Below are 16368 nucleotides of genomic sequence, written 5' to 3' on the forward strand. Positions count from 1 at the left end.
TTATGACCAAGCTTAAGCGTCACAAATTAGGCAATTAAGCTTCCCGCTTTACTGCATGAAAAGAGTGAGTAATCAGAGATGCTAAGGAAATTCTCCAAGAGCAATTTTGGACCATTTATGACAAAAAAGCGCTTAAAATGGCACCATAATGCACCACTTAAAAAATAAATGGGGGGGGGGGGGAGAGAACCCCGATTACATTCATGCTCGCTCACAAAAATCTATTTATTACGTTTGCGCCCCCACCACTTTCAAATTCCACCAGCCGCCACTGATCCCTTTTCCCTACAGTCCGGATATGATGCATCACTTCTCCTGCATGCAGCAGAACTGTTGCATCGCCTCCTGAAGGACTCAGGAACTGACGCATCCCTGTGTTCCCTTCTCTGCAGCTGTTTGGCCTTGTGAATTTTGACACACCGAAAGGTACATTGTGTAAAATCACGCAGCCATACATTTTTTATGGACCAAGTAGCGTGAACCCTTTTAAAAGTCATATCTTAAAATGTGTATGATGGATTTTTGTCGTTTTGGGTTTGTTTGGTTTAGATAAAGATACTTTCGTTTTCTAAACTGGTGTGGTGTTCATTTGTAGTACTTCACTGTTTTACTATGTGCCTTGGTGCAAATACTTTACACAATGCCTTTGGGATAAGCCTATCTGCTCGTGCCAAGCTACCAAGGGGAGAGCAGGGGTTATCTTAAGTGTGTTACTCCCTTATCCTGGCTAGAAGCAAGGGCCCTTACTTGGACAAGGTGCATACCTCTGCCAACTAGAGACCCCCATTTCTAGCAACCACATCCTTCAACTCAACAACACATTTACACAACACACCGCATACATCCAATCCACACCACAGAATACCACATTATGCCACAAAATTCAACAGCACACCACATAATTAAACTCCACAACATATCCACTACACAACACAAAATACCATTCCTCATAATTACACTCCATGACACAATCCACTCCACATATTTCCAGTGCACTCAAAACCGCACAAGACCTATCCACATAATTCCATGGCACAGCATGCCGCATAATTCCACTACAAAAATCCACTCCACGCCACACAATCACAGAACTAATAATTCCAATCCAACCCACATAATTCCGCTCCACTTCATAACAAATGGGTAAAAGACATTGTCATTTACAACGCCAATAGCGCTAGCTATCGCAAATGAAAGACCTATGCTTGTTGTTAGTTGTATTCATTTGTGGAATCTAATGATCATTTTTTATTTATCTTTCCCCCAGATTCTGCTGGGAACGAGTACGACCTTAGTGGCCTGAGTAAGGACAGGGATTCATGGGTCGCTGTGGACATGTCGAAGAATGCTAAAAATAGAACGTTTTACCTGAATGTCTGCAAACCTGTGCGCTCCGTAGAAGGATGTCATGGTAAGATTTTACATTCTGGGGTTCGTGCTTGCACTGCTATCATGAACTCCTCAGACTACTGAGAAATCAGTACTAAATTAATTGAAAGTCACAAGACTGACTTTATTAGCATAGCATGCTCTGGACTGATTTATTACAAGCACCTTTCTTGTCTGGATGCAGGGGGATCTTCTCATCTGGCTGTATTTGTACTGATATTAGTATATATCATTGTATAGTTATTATCCTGGATTCCCTGTGAGCCATAGGTACTACTCTTGGTTTCTGTGTGGAAAGTAATTCCAACTGTTCACCAGGCTGGGAAAGCTGCTATCGCCACTGTTGTGCTCCAGGAGACGGGGTGGTGATGCTCCACGGAGGTAAAGGAAGATTCCTAAAGACAGAAAAATGAATCCATATGTGGCTCTCAATGGAAAAGATTGCTCGTAGAGTTTGAGATGAACGGGTGCTCTTAATGGAAATGCTTGCCTATAGTGAGAGCTGAATTGAGGTGGTTCGACACTAGTTGGGTGCCCCTGCTGGCATTTCTTGTTAGGAAGTCCGAGTTTACTTCACTTGGGTATCTGAAGGTGCAAGCGATTATCCCAGATGAATTAAACCAGTTTAGAGCTAGCAGGTGGGCACTGGAAAAGTGACTTTGGTCAGGATTAACGAGAGCAAGCACAATACATTTAAAGCGGAGACACTCCCCTCTGGCATAATGGTCTTCCGTGTAATGTCGAAATTGTAAGTTGTTTATTCTCAGTTTCTGGAGATGGGAAAGTATTTGGGGGAAGGGGGAGTTAAAAGAAATAATATTGTTGGTTAACCCGCTGCTTTTCTCCATTCATTTGTTGCCGTCATGTTAAAAAATGTTGTTCATTATAGCCTAAAAATCTGTAGAATTTTAGAATTTTTTTAAATGTGGCGACCAGGAGACCACTTAATTACAGTGCAAAAACGAACTTTACAAGTGCCTCAGATTCAGGCCCGTATTCTCCAGTCATTACGAAAAAAAAAAATCTGATATTACTCCTGAGTTTAACTCACTTGTTCATCCTGCAAATGCTTACCCTTCTAAATAACCCACCTTCAGGGCACAAATTGTTTCCCAGTCTTGTACAGATGCCCTTGTTATTGAGTAAGAGTTGCATACAGAGGATATAACCACAAGTACCTTTCTCTAAAATACTATCTTTTCATTTCCAACCTCTTCTCTTTGAAGTAATTTTTAATGTATGTTCCACCCCACATTGCACATATGGAACCCAGGTGACTCTGAGAGATGCTTGTGTTGGTGTGAATTTCACATTCTGAAGGTATTACCCATCGTATTTTCATTAGATTTGGTTGACTCCTTTAACCACTACGTTTAAACATCTTTGGGAAGAAAATGATCAGTTGTTACTTGTTGCTGCCTGCCTTGTTGCTGCCTACCTCCTTATAAGCTTGTAGTTGTATTATTACACAGTGGTGTTAGTTTAGTAAGCAAGTTTTTGTTCAGTCTGAGTTTCAGAAGAAAAGGCATTCTTTAATATACCTGTTACTTTTGACCTTGTGGTTGGATTTTTACAAAATGTGTCAATCATTTGACGTAGACAGCGAAGGTCCAGAAAGCCATTTTTGTGCAAAACCATGTAGGGAAAAAGTTAAGGAGGGAAAAAACATGATTTCCCACTTTAGCTCCCTAAGGAAGTTTTGCTCACACTTATAGCCCAAACTTCTAAACAGATGTATACCAATCTTGGCATTAAAGTAGGGCTTTACTCGGAAAGTTTACTTTTATTAGTTTGTTGTAAATCTGTTCACTACTTTTTGTAATACTGGCGTTGCTGAGTGGACTTTAAAGGGTTACAAAGAAATGCCTATGCACACACTAGAGGTACAGTAAACATTGATAGACACATTAAACAAATAGTAATACAGTGTACAAGACAGCTTAAGTACTCCGATATAGAAATGCAGTCGTTGTAGTGATTTATGATTGTTTAATCATTCCATAGCCAGCTGACACGTGTTTCGTCGCCTTACATACGACTCATCAGGGCTGCTACGTGTGTGTAGACGATTTAGAGGTCGCTCCACCGGTGATATTTCCGCCCCGGTGGGGCTCTTGGCCGGAAAGTGTCCAATCACGGGAAGTGGAGAATCAATGAAAGAGGTAAGGTAGTAAGCGTAAAATGGTAGGTGGTTCTCCAGAAGCTCTCGGCGACCCGGGAGACGAGATTACAGCTCACGTCCTCATTCGACAAATTCCAGATTGGAGGTGATCTCCTCCAGGAAATTGGGTTTATTACTCCCGGGTTTTACTTCACCTCTATGCGCCACACGAGTGCGACAGTTACCCAAGTCGCCGAGAGCTTCTGGAGAAATATCACCGGTGGAGCGACCTCTAAATCGTCTACACACACGTAGCAGCCCTGATGAGTCGTATGTAACGCGACAAAACATGTGTCGGCTGGCTATGGAATGATTAAACAATCATAAATCACTACAACGACTGCATTTCTATATCGGAGTACTTAAGCTGTCTTGTACACTGTATTACTATTTGTTTAATGTGTCTATCAATGTTTACTGTACCTCTGGTGTGTGCATAGGCATTTCTTTGTTTTGTATTTTTTGCATGTCAGATGTTTGTCATACAATCAACTGAGTGGTTATAGGGTTTTTCCACTCGCCAGTTGCACCACATTTTAATATTGTTCACCAGACCCTTCGCGTATACTCTTGGCAGAGCGCCCGTCGTATACTCTGTGCTTTCTAAACCCTTCCTAGTCACTATATGGACTTTAAAGGGTTAACACTTTTAAATATCTTGGCCATAAGAGCCCCACCCTGGATGTCAGTTTAGGTGATGTAAATATGGGGATCCCTAAAAGGTACCACAACCGGGGCCCGCTTCATACCCGGCTACCGCAAATCTGCCAACCTATATATCCCCTGTTGCAAATTTGCCCAAATTAATCCAAAACTGCAATCCTCCAAAGCAAAGCATGAATGTAAAAAACTTGCCCTTGATCATAGTACCGGGGCATGACACTAGGGTGGGTCTTCAACTCAGACTGGTGAATCCAAACAAAAGAAAGGCCATGCCAAAAGCCAAGCTCCAATTGACAACTGCTGCACGTCAGGATTGACCACCCACTGTGATTGGAAGCCGGTCCTGGTTTTAGTTCAGGCCGCACAGCCAGCTCCTGGTGTGTGCAGCCGAAGGCTCTCCAAGGTTATGTAATTCATCAGCAGAAGGGTGGGGCGCCGGGCCATGCTCAGAGAGGGTTGGAAATTAAAGTGCATCATAAAAAAAAGAAGAAAATACCGAAAAAATGGAGCAATTTTTCTGGATCAAAATCACAAAAACACTGAAATTCTCTAGTTATGTTTCCCAATACACACTTAAAGCGCCATAAATTCTGCTACCTGCTATGCTGAAAACACCACTTTGCGACCAGTACAGAAACAAAGAAAAGCTTTATTAAAAGACTAACATGGTGGCAGTGCGAATTATGGTGTATCTGTATAGTGTGTAAAGTACTCCTGTTTTAAATAGGGGTCTCTAGTTGGCTGAGGTAGGTACCTTTGTCCAAGCAGGGGCCCTTCTTTCGAGTCAGGGTAATGGGGATTCACTTCTAAAATAACCCCTGCTCATCCCCTTGGTAGCTTGGCACGAGCAGACAGGCGTATCTTAGAGGCAGTGTGTAAATCATTTGTGAACACATACAGGAATACAGTGAAAACACTGCAAATGGACACCACAGCAGTTTAGAAAAGTAAGTGATCTTTATCTAGACCAAATATGACAAAACTCCAAAATAAAATACTGTAAAAATAGTTATTTTGCAAGATAACCTTTAAGTTGCAGAAATAGCTGAAAAACAGTTCCTCCGATTCGGTAGCTCCGTTCGGGGCTACTTCGATGTTGGAAACAACCAAGCTTAATAAATCCAGCTGACTGCTCCGATGCGGGGTTAGCTACAGTGAAGACAGACTCAAAAACAGTACCATTACTCGTTGCGTCCGACACTATGGTACTAGCCGGTCAGGGGCAACTGGTGTGGTTGTGAGATGAGATGGAAGCTTTGCAGCGTGCAGTGTCTTCACGGCTCGGTTCAGGTAGCAGCTCGTTGACGGAGTTGGTGAGACCAAGGCTTGCGTTGCAGGGTGAGATGGGGCTCGATGCGGTGCTGACTGGTCACGATGCGGCGACGATCCAGTTAATGTGTGAGTCGGGCAGCGACTGAGTCTGTGACGTCTGTGTTGCGAAGCAGTGCAGAATGCGGTGCCCACAGGACGCAGTGCAAGCAGCGGCTCGTTGACTGAGTCAGTGAGACCAGGGTTGCGTTGTGAAGCAAAGCGGTGCTCTCTGTGGTGCCTTCAGGACACGGAATCCTGCGACGGACTCTGTGATAGTCGGTTGTTTATGTTTAAGTTTGGGAAATTTGTATTGCGCACAAATACCCTAGGGTGTCTTGCCGCATAGGACAGTACCAGCCTAAAAAACAACAAGGACGCTACTGATTAAATAACCAGGTCTTTAGTTTCCTAAAGATTAGGAGAGTGGGACAGCTTCTGATAGAAATGGGAAGAGAGTTCCATAATTTTGCGTTGGCCACAAGAAAACGTCTGTCTCCCCAAGATGATGTTTTTGTCCGAGGGACAGGAAGACGAAGGGCCGTAGAAGAGCGAAGAGTTCTAGTGGGGGTGTAAATGCGGAAGGCATCCACAAGAAACTTAGGCCCTGAGTTGTGAATGGCCTTGTAGGCGATGCAAAGGGCCTTGAACTTGATCCGGTTTCAGACCCTAAGCCAATGGAGATGGCGAATAGCATTCGTAGTTGATTTAAATTTGGAAATCCGGAGTAACACCCTCACTGCAGCCTTCTGCACCAACTGAAGTTTCTTCAGTACCTTCTCTTGGGCATTAAGAAGGAGTGCGTTGCAGTAGCCGATTTTCGAAAAAATCAAGGTCGTGACAAGGGTTTTACTCGACGAAGATGGAAGATAGGGAATCCATTTTTTAATTTTCTTTAAGAGATAGAAGGAGGAGGATACCACATTATTTATGTGGCGGTTGAAAAGGAGTTTGTCATAAACCATCACTCCCAGGTTCCTAACCTTGGGGACAGGTTGTGGGGGAAGGCCCAGATCTTTGGGCCACCAGATGGACGACCAGACGGGAGATGGATTTCAAAACGTCATGACCTCGGTTTTATCCAAGTTTAACTTTAAACAGTTATTGGTCATCCATGAGCTGGAGGCTAGCATCCCCTCCTGGAATCTTGAAGCTACTTCTGCTCCATTTTTGTGAACTGCTAGGACCAGCTGGGTATCGTCAGCGTAGGTGGTTAAGCTCAGTCCATATGATTTGATTACCCTTGCCAAGTCCAGGACGTAGATATTAAATAACGTAGGACTTAGCGAGGAACCCTGCGGCACCCCACAGGGAAGCGCAAAAATGGGAGAGTAGTAAGTACCCAGTTTGACAGTTTGCGTGCCGTCCGATAAAAATGACGCCAGGAGGTCCTTTGCAAGATAGTTGATGCCAAGAGATGCGACACAGTCGATCAGAATAGAGTGATCGACCGTGTCAAAAGCCGCGGATAGGTCCAATAATATAAGTACTGCTGATCCGCCCTGATCCATAATTACCCTGATTTCGTCCGTTGCTTTTTTCAAGACCTTTTCTGTCCCGTGGCCCTGCCTGAAGCCAAACTGAGTATCGTCTAGTAAGTGATTACTCTCAATGTAGTGAGATAACTGTCTATTCAGAAGTTTTTCAACTATCTTAGCAGGAAAAGGGAGACATGCTATAGGGCGGTAATTAGCGGAGGCAGTGGGGTCCAAGGATGGTTTCTTTAATAATGGCTTTATCACTGCTTGTTTCCAGGCTGGGGGGGAATATCCCGGAGCTAAGAATGGTATTACAGATTTCCATAAGAGGGGGAGTGATTACATCTGGTATTAACTTGAGAATAGAAGGAGGACAAGGGTCTAGTGGTGACCCTGATCTGGTAGATAAAATGAGGTTGCTGATCTGATCCGCGCTGGCCAAATCAAAATGGAGGAACGAGGGGGTGCTGGGTTTTTGAGGAGGGGAGGGGAATAAGTCATTAGGGAGAGGGGGAATGGGGAACGCTGTGTAAATCTTAGTAACCTTAGTAGTGAAAAAATCAGCCAAGGAGTTGCATAGCTCTTGGGATATCTCGGTGGGTTCACTAGATTGTGGGATAGATAATGTATTGACCACCTGAAAGAGTTTTTTGGCTGAATTCTGAGCAGAAGCAATTTGGGAGGAGTAAAACATACTTTTTTGAAGAATAATAGCCCGCTTGTAAATGGACTGAGCGTCCTTATAGGTCTGTTTATCCTGGGGATGGTAGTGCTTCCGCCAATGCCTTTCGAGGTTTCGGCAGTATTGTCTTTGGAGCCTGAGTTCTTCGGTAAACCAAGGGGCCGAAGGGGTGGTTCTATTAGGGAACATTTTTTTTTTGCGGTACTACAAGGTCACATGCATCTAAGATCCAAGTCTGATATAGTTTGGATGCAGTGTCGGGATCAGAAGTAACCGTGAAGCGAGAATTTAAAAGAGTCTCAGCGAGCAATGGAATATAAGCTTTATTCCATGTTCGAGTGATCTTAGGAATGTGGACCTTAGATTGAGGTGCATTGGGCATGTAGGTCTTAATCGAGAACAGGACTACTGCATGGTCAGACCAGGTTACCGGCAGAACCGCTAATGGTGTAAGCCCGGGGTCATTGGTAAATACCCCATCTAACGTATGGCCTGCAAGGTGGGTAGGGGCGGCCACTATCTGAGAAAGCCCGGCGACTTGAAAGTCGGATATAATCTTTGCGGTATCTGGGTCACTGGGCGACTCCAGATGGAAATTAAAGTCTCCCAGTATAGTGTAGTAGGAGGATTCCACTACTGGTTCAACTAAATTATCTAAAACTGTCAGAAAACGGTTACGCGGGCCAGGGGGGCGGTAAAGAAGGGTCCCTTTAAATACTTGATTATTGTTTAGGGAGATGGCAAAGCTAAGGGCCTCGCAGTCTGAGAGGTTGCCCTTCTGTTCTGCGGCGACTGAAACCAGCGGTTCCAGAGACGGTGCCCAGAAGGATGGTGGGGTCTTTGCGGTTTCTGAGACCTCTTGAACAGGGAACAAGCTCCACTTCAAGCCCTTGGAGATACTTTCTTAAGCAGGATGCACACACAGTTCTTCTCCTTAGCAGAAACAGCCACTGCAGGCCAACCCCAGTCAGCGCATATCAAAGGAGCAGTACTCCTCCTCCAGTTTCTCCAGCTCTTCTCCTTGGCAAAGGTTCCTCTTGAAGTCCAAACGTGATCCAAAGTTCTGGGGTCTGGGCCCCAATATTTATACAGCAAAATCTTTTGTTCTTTGGTGGCAGAGAAGCCCTGTACTCAGTCAAAACCAGTTCTGTCCTCTCTGGCCGGAGGTGGAGACAACATTGTGGAAAGCAGACCAGGCCAATTCAGGTGAAAGGAAATCTCCCCACACCCTCCCCACCCCCACTCCCCCTACCTCTAAATGTATCCCAGGTCTAATCAGCCCAGACCTGACTCATCCAGACTCTCTGGAGCCACTGCACATCCCCAGCCCCTGTCACACCACAGCCAGACAGTCCATATACATCATAGAAGAGGCAAACTGGATGGCTAAGCAGGAAAATACCTACTTTGTAAAAGTGGTATTTTCAAAAACAAAATGTAAAAATCACCCTCACTAAAAATGCATTTTAACATTCTGAGTTCAGGCATACTAAACTTTATTTTCCTACCTTGTACAATAATAATAATACCAGTATTTGTAAAACGCACAGCTACTTCCGAAGTGGTGTCCCGGCGCTGGGGGCCCTTGGGAAGATTAAGCGAGCTATTGCCCAGAGTCACATGGTGCTGGGCTAACCTGCCGCCGGCGCCGGGGATCGAACCATGAACCCCGTAGTCAGGCACCCTGGCCGCTGCGCCACACCTCTTCCAACATACACTGCACCCTGCCCACAGGGGTACCTTGGGCCTACCTTAGGATTGACTAACATGTTAAAGAGGGAAGAGTAGGGCTTGGCAAGTAGGTACTCTTGCCAAGTCGGCATGGCAGTACTAGACTGCACACAGATACTGCAGTGGCAGATCTGAGTCACGTTTACAGGCTGCTTATATGGATGGCACAATCAGTGCTGCAGGCCCACTAGCAGCATTTGATTTATAGGCCCTGGGCCTATACAGTTCACTGTACTAGGGACTGACTTGTAAATCAAAAATTTCAACCACGGAATCACTAATCCATAACAACAATTTCCAAGGAGAGCACTTGCAAGTTGCACTGTGGGTTTATATTCTATTATGTTTTTGCTCATTTTTTCGAATGCTCTTAATGCTGACAAACTGATACTTACTAGCATTTTTATTCTTTTCTATCCAAGTGGCTAATGAAAATCCTCGAACTATTGAAGAGTAAAACTACAAAATTGTTTATTGGAAGTCACTTCTACAGCACAACACTCTTTTATTGGGAGTCCTTTCTAAGCCACAGTCGTTTTTGTTTATTGGGAGTCACTTCTTGCTAGTAGAAATCTAGAGCCAGAAATAGGATGTTTCTATATCGTTCCTTATAGCTCTAAAATACCCGGCTCTCAATTAATCTTGGAAGTAGAAGCTATGATCTATATGATGGTACTGTATTGAGCAAACAAGAAGGCCAGCATGCCTGTCTGCCTCTCTAGTGGAGGGTCTTGAGTATCTCTCTTTTTCATGTGGTTATACCAGACCAAATAGGCCTCAGTTGTATTTATTATTTATGTATTTTTTAATAAATACACTGCCTACTAATGCTTGCTGACATCATGCACTCCTTTAACAACACATTTTTCATTTAAGTATAAAAAGCCTTCAAAGTTTATGAGATGACCCTGTACCATCCTACAACCCTCTAGATGAAGTCTACACAAAATGCCGTTCTCTTTTTCTTATGAATGTTAAGAAAGTCATATGTGTTGTGTCAATACCTCATTGGGTGCAACTGTCATGGTGATATATTGTGGCAGATTTGTAAAGAATCTTACCTTGCTGTATAGGTCACCGAGAGAGGTCACCAAGTCAACGTTCACCCAGCACTGGAGCAGAATACAAGCGCTACATGCCATAAAAGAAGCATTATCGGGAAAGACTTCTTGAAATATTTCAACCAAGCCCGAACAGACTGGGTGCTATCCTGTCTCAGAGGCAACCTTGTGGCTAATGGGATCCAGTAACATTCTCAAGACGAACACTGACTCCCACTAAAAAGTTCTAATAGCAATCCACAGGTGGTGCAGCCACTTCCACCTCTACTTATATGCTGACCTGTTTAGAGTGATAACAGATCACAAAACATTAATCCTCCTGTTCAAAGGGTCATTGTCCAAATCTCCACCTAGGATAAAGAAGTGGATCCTCCAACGTCAAGAGTACTTATTCTCTGTGAAATATTGTCTAGGATAACTGAAGCCCACTGATTACCTATCTAGGCGCCTCATGACCAGTCACCTATCCAGAATAGCAAGTAGCAACAGAAACTGAACAACATGTCATGTTCCTTGTCAAAAGATCAAGACCAAAACCCATGACCCTACATATAATTCAATCTGCCAATGGTATGGAGCATTGTCTGCAACATGCCATCCAAGCAGTACAACGAAACAACTGGAAACTTTTAAAGAAAACTCTGTAATTTAGAAAGGGTGTTTAAAAAGAGGCAAGCAACTGTTATTTATCTGAGTTTTCATTAAGCAAGCAGTTCAACTAGCCCATGCAGGGCTTCCAGGAGAACTGAGCGCCAAGGTCACCTGGATGGCAATGTCTGACTTCCTGTCCTCAATAAAATGATAGAGAAAACCGTAGGAAAATGCTTTCACTGTCAATCTGCTAATCCTCATGAGTCTCCAGCCATAGCTATAACTGAATATATCCTGCCCCATGTATGGGTTCCAGCTTGTTCTAATTTTGTGCCCTGCTGGACGGATGCCATATGTTAGTTATCATTCATGAGTATCCTAAGGACCCGGAAGTAAAAATTGTGAACTCCACGGGCAACATGACTTAATCCCAAAACTAGGGAAAATCCTGGCCACTCCAAACTGATAACTGATCCCTCTATCCTCATTCCAACGCCTGGAGGTGTCTTGAGTATTTTTTCCTCACTGGGAATAAAATATTTGAAGGTAACTTCCAGATGGCCTCAAGCCAATGGTGACTCCAAACTGTTCATGAAAACTATGGTAAAGGATATATGTTTCTCCCAATTTACTAGCCATAATATTTAGGGGCCGTTCATGGGACCGCTCGCGGGACTGGAGCCGTCGCTCCTCGGGCTCCAAGTCTTCGCCTTCAGATTCCGGTAAGCGACACCATAAAAAGAAGTCGAAGAAGTGTGTTCACTCTCCGACGTCGCTACCCGGAGGCAGACGAGGGGGACAGGGGCGCTCTGCCCCTGCGGTTTCTCTGGAGCCCGGGTCCCACCGCCTACCCGAATACCCGGGTCCGTCGGCGACTCCCGAACAGATGCAAGAGATTCTTGCCGCCATGGACCACCTTTTTAGGCCCCGGGATCACCCTGGCGTGCCTGCGGGCCCCGCAGTCCTGTGTCCAGTTCCTGTTGGCCCGGCAGCATCTCCACCGTCGCCAGCCCTGGCACCTCAGGATCCTGCGCCGCCGGCTCCGGCCCCGGCGCCACAAGGTGCAGCGCCGCCGGGCCCGGCGCCGCCCATTCCTCCGGCCCCGGCGCCGCCCATGCCTCCGGCCCCGGCGCCGCCCATGCCTCCGGCCCCGGCGCCGCCCCTGCGCCGCCCATGCCTCCGGCCCCTGCGCCGCCCATGCCTCCGGCCCAGCCGCCGCCCATGCCTCCGGCCCCGGCGCCGCCCTTGCCTCCGGCCCCGGCGCCACCCTTGCCTCCGGCCCCGGCGCCACCCTTGCCTCCGGCCCCGGCACCGCCCCAGGCTCTGCCACAAGTGCTGCACTGGGTGCCGTTTATCCCACCCGTGCCCCGGTTCTCGGACCATTTCGTTCCGACCTGGGATCCGCATTGGGATATGGCTCCGGCTTGGCCCCGTCCGGTGCCGTTCCAGATCCTGCTTGCCCCCTCTCCGCCTCGGCCCTGCCGCTGCAGCCGGCTCCCTCTACTCCGGAGCCGGACGAAGACTGGGACGGCTCCGAGACCCCCTTGCACGGCAGTGTGACTCCGAGCAGGATTGGGTGGACGACCTGCAAGATGCGGGCGAGCTTGATGTGTCTTCTGACCCGGGGTTTGCCTCTCCTCCACTTACTATGGAGGAGGGCGCTTCCTACACCGTGGTGCTGCCTCGGGCTGTGGAGGCTCTCCATCGCGACCTCCCTATGGTGGCCCCTAAGATCAACCTCCTTATGGAGGTGCTCCAGGCGTCGTCTACGTCGTCAGAACCGCTGCTCCCTTTCAATGAGGCTCTCACCGAAGTCCTCTTGGGCAATTGGTTGCGGTCTGCCTTGGGGGCACCGGTGGATAAAAACGACGCTGGGCGTCATTGTCCGGCGATCCTGCCTTATTAACCACTCACCCCACGCCTGAGAGCCTGGTCATTCAGGCCTCAACGTTGCAGAGTGCCTTTCCCACGGCTCTGCCGTTAAGGACTCTAAGAGGCTTGCCAAATTTGGCAAGAGGTTGTTCTCCTAAGCCAGCTTGGGGTTGAGGTCAGTTAACACCGCCTGCTTATTGGGCGGTTACTGCCACGCCGTGTGGGATTTGGTAGCCGAGGTCTTGCCTCAGTGTTCTGAGGAGGTCCAGGCTGTCCTTTCCCAAGCGATTGCGGAAGGCAAGGATGTGGCCAAGTTTGCCATTAGGTGTGGTCTGGACACCGCTGATTTGTTGGGCAGAGCGATTTCCACGACTGTGGCGTTGCGGCGCCACTCCTTTTTGCGTTCCACTGGGTTCTCACCTGATGTCCAGGGATCGCTCATGGACATGCCTTTTGATGGCTCTCGCCTTTTTATGGCTCCCGCCTTTTTGGCGATAAGGCCGACAATGCCCTGGAGTGCTTTAATGTCTCTCGGGCCATGGCCAAGTCTTTGGGTCTTTCCACGAAGAGCCCTGCCACGCCTGGATTTCGTTCTTTTCAGGGCCAGGGCAAGGGCACCCAAGCATGCTCCTCCAACAAGCCTGTGCAGAACAAGCCTCAGCTCGGCCATGGTTTCCTCAGGGGTGTGTCTGGTAACCAGGGCGCGGGTCAGTCCACCTCCACCCCCGCAGCTTCCACCTCTAAGCCTTCCTAATCCGAGCTTCAGGGAGCACCCCACGCTGGTGGTTGGCAAGGTCCGCCATCACCTCCACCACTCGTGCGAAATTATATCAGACAAGTGGGTGCTGCAGATAATCTGCCAGGGTTATTCGCTCCCCTTTCTGTCCCCTCCTCCAGCCATGCCACTTCGGTACCACCGGCTGCCGGGTGATCATTTGGTTCTTCTCCGTCAGAAAGTCACGGCCCTCCTGGCCAAGGGGGCCATAGAGTGCTTTCCTGTCAAGAAGGAGGGAGTGGTTGTCATTCCCACTACTTTCTCGTCCCCAAGAAGGACAAGGGGGGGCCTGCGCCCCATCTTGGACCTCCAGGACGTCAATCGCTTCCTTCGGAAGGAGAAGTTCAAGATGCTGACTCTGGCTCAGGGCCTGGCTGCCCTGGAGACTGGATGGTAGAGTTGGACTTGCAGGACGCTTATTTTCACATTCCCGTCCTGCCGGCCCATCGACGCTACCTGCGGTTCATGGTGGGCCGGGAGCATTTTCAGTTTGCTGTGCTCCCCTTCGGCCTTACCAGTGCCCCTCGGTGTTCACGAAGATGATGGCGGTGGTCGCAGCTCATCTACACAGGTCAGGGGTGTCAGTCTTCCCCTACCTCGACGACTGTCTGTTAAAGACGGGCTCGCCCCAGGCAGTCATCACCCACCTCCAGCATATGGCCGACCTCCTGCATTTGCTGGGGTTCGCCATCAATGTGCCGAAGTCGCACCAGAGTCCCTCTCAGAAGCTCCCCTTTATCAGAGCGGTTCTGTATTCTACGCTGTTTCGGGTTTATTCTGCCCAAGCAGCGAGACTGGGATATTCAGGCTATGATTCCGTTCTTTCAGCCTCTATCCCGGCTTTCAGTCAGGATGACCTTTCGCGCAATGTGATCAGTTCTGCCCGTTGGAGTTTCCAAGGCAGCACTCGCTCGAAGACGCTTTTCATCGTGAGTGGAGCTGCGGTCTATTGTAAGTCTTTCCGCCTATACCACTTCTGCCCAGGGTGCTGAAGAAGATCAGGCGCGACCGGGCCCAAGTCATTCTTATGGCTCCGGACTGGGCTCGAAGAGCATGGTATCCCGAGCTACTCCGTATGAGCATCGATCCGTCTGCCTCTTCGGGAGGATCTTCTGTCGCAGCAGCAGGCGACGGTCCTCCACCCAAACCTGTCCAGCCTCCACCTCCATGCTTGGAGATTGAGCGGCGACAGTTGACACCTTTCGATCTTCCTCCCAAAGTCTGTGATGTAATTCTGGCAGCCAGGCCTCCCTCCACCAAAACGGTATGCGCCTGCAGATTGAACAGATTTGTGGCATGGTGCACAGCAAGGTCTGTGGATCCCATTTCTGCCCATCTTTCTGAGGTTCTTCTGTTCTTTCTCTATTTGGCCCAGCAGGGCTCTGCTCTGGGCACTATCAAAGGTTATCTTTCGGCCATCTCTGCCTTTCTACGGCTTCCAGATCAGCCTTCTCTTTTTAAGTTCCCGGTTGTTAACCGTTTCCTTAAAGGCATTACGCATACGTTACCACGTGTGCCCTTCATATGCCTCAGTGGGACTTGAAACTTGTCTTGACTTTTCTGATGTGCGCTCCCTTCGAGCACCTTCATAACTGTCTTTTCCATCTTCTCACCTTGAAAACGGCTTTCCTGGTAGCTATCACCTCTGCCAGAAGGGTGAGTAAGCTCCAGGCTCTTTCTTCTAAACCTCCATTCCTTTCTATTCATCCAGACAAGGTGGTTTTCTTTTCTGCCAAAGGTTGTCACACCTTCATTTTGCCCACCTTCTTTCCGCCTCCGCATTCTTCAGGGGAAGAGGAGAGGCTCCACAGTCTGGACCCAAAACGTGCGCTTGGAGTCTATCTGCAGCGTACACAGCAGTTCCGGGTGGATGACTAGCTTTTTTGTTGGCTACGAGGGCGCCAAAAAAAGTCAGGCTGTGCACAAACGGACCATCTCCCAGTGGGTCATTCTGTGCATCAAAGCATGTTACTCCTTGGCCAAGAAGGAGCCTCCTGTGGGGCTGCTTGTCCATTCAACCAGGGCAACTGCAGCCACTACTGCCTTGGGACGCGGCGTTCCCTTGCAGGACATTTGTCAGGCAGCTACGTGGGCCTCGCTGCACACGTTTACCAAGCACTACTGCCATGACAGTCCGGTCCGGAGAGACTGCTTCTTTGGCCGTTCTGTGTTCTTTCTGGTGTAATCTTGTTTGCAGACCCACCACCAGGGTTGGTATTGCTGGGGTATCTATTATAAGGTAAGGAATCCATCACTAACTTGTCTCTTTCAGATGCACAAGTTACTACTTCTGTAAAGATATATCTGTAAGAGACATTGTTAGTGATAGATTCCTTACCGCCCCACCCATCCTCCCCATTTCTGCGAACTGATTACCAGGGTTAAGGTCATCCCCTTTTAGGGCCCTAGTTTTATGCACCAATGGTCAGTATCTTGCATGGCTCTGCGTTTCGGCGCGGAAAGTCATGTACAGAACTGACAGCGCGCACGGATGGCGCCTAAGTACCCTCCGTGCCGTCATCTCTGCGCTGACGACGCCAATGATGGACGCGGAGCCGCAGGACGCCACCTACTGACGCGCAGGGGTACTGCTAAGCAAAACTTTTCGGATACAGTCTGACGCCTGGGGATATTCTAAGGTAAGGAATCCATCACTA

General features: G+C 48.0%; 1 protein-coding gene across 1 annotated transcript in view; it reads left to right on the plus strand.

Moving 5' to 3' along the window:
* Positions 1-16368, plus strand: part of IGF2R (insulin like growth factor 2 receptor) — a 1933894-nt gene that overhangs the window by 798530 nt on the left and 1118996 nt on the right. Inside the window, exon 24 of the mRNA XM_078648980.1 lies at positions 1268-1411. Within this exon, the coding sequence (XP_078505106.1) occupies positions 1268-1411 (144 nt within the window). The remainder of the gene's footprint in view (positions 1-1267; positions 1412-16368) is intronic.

This window comes from Lissotriton helveticus, chromosome 6, assembly GCF_964261635.1.
Source record: "Lissotriton helveticus chromosome 6, aLisHel1.1, whole genome shotgun sequence".
In the NCBI taxonomy this organism is placed as follows: Eukaryota; Metazoa; Chordata; class Amphibia; order Caudata; family Salamandridae; genus Lissotriton; species Lissotriton helveticus.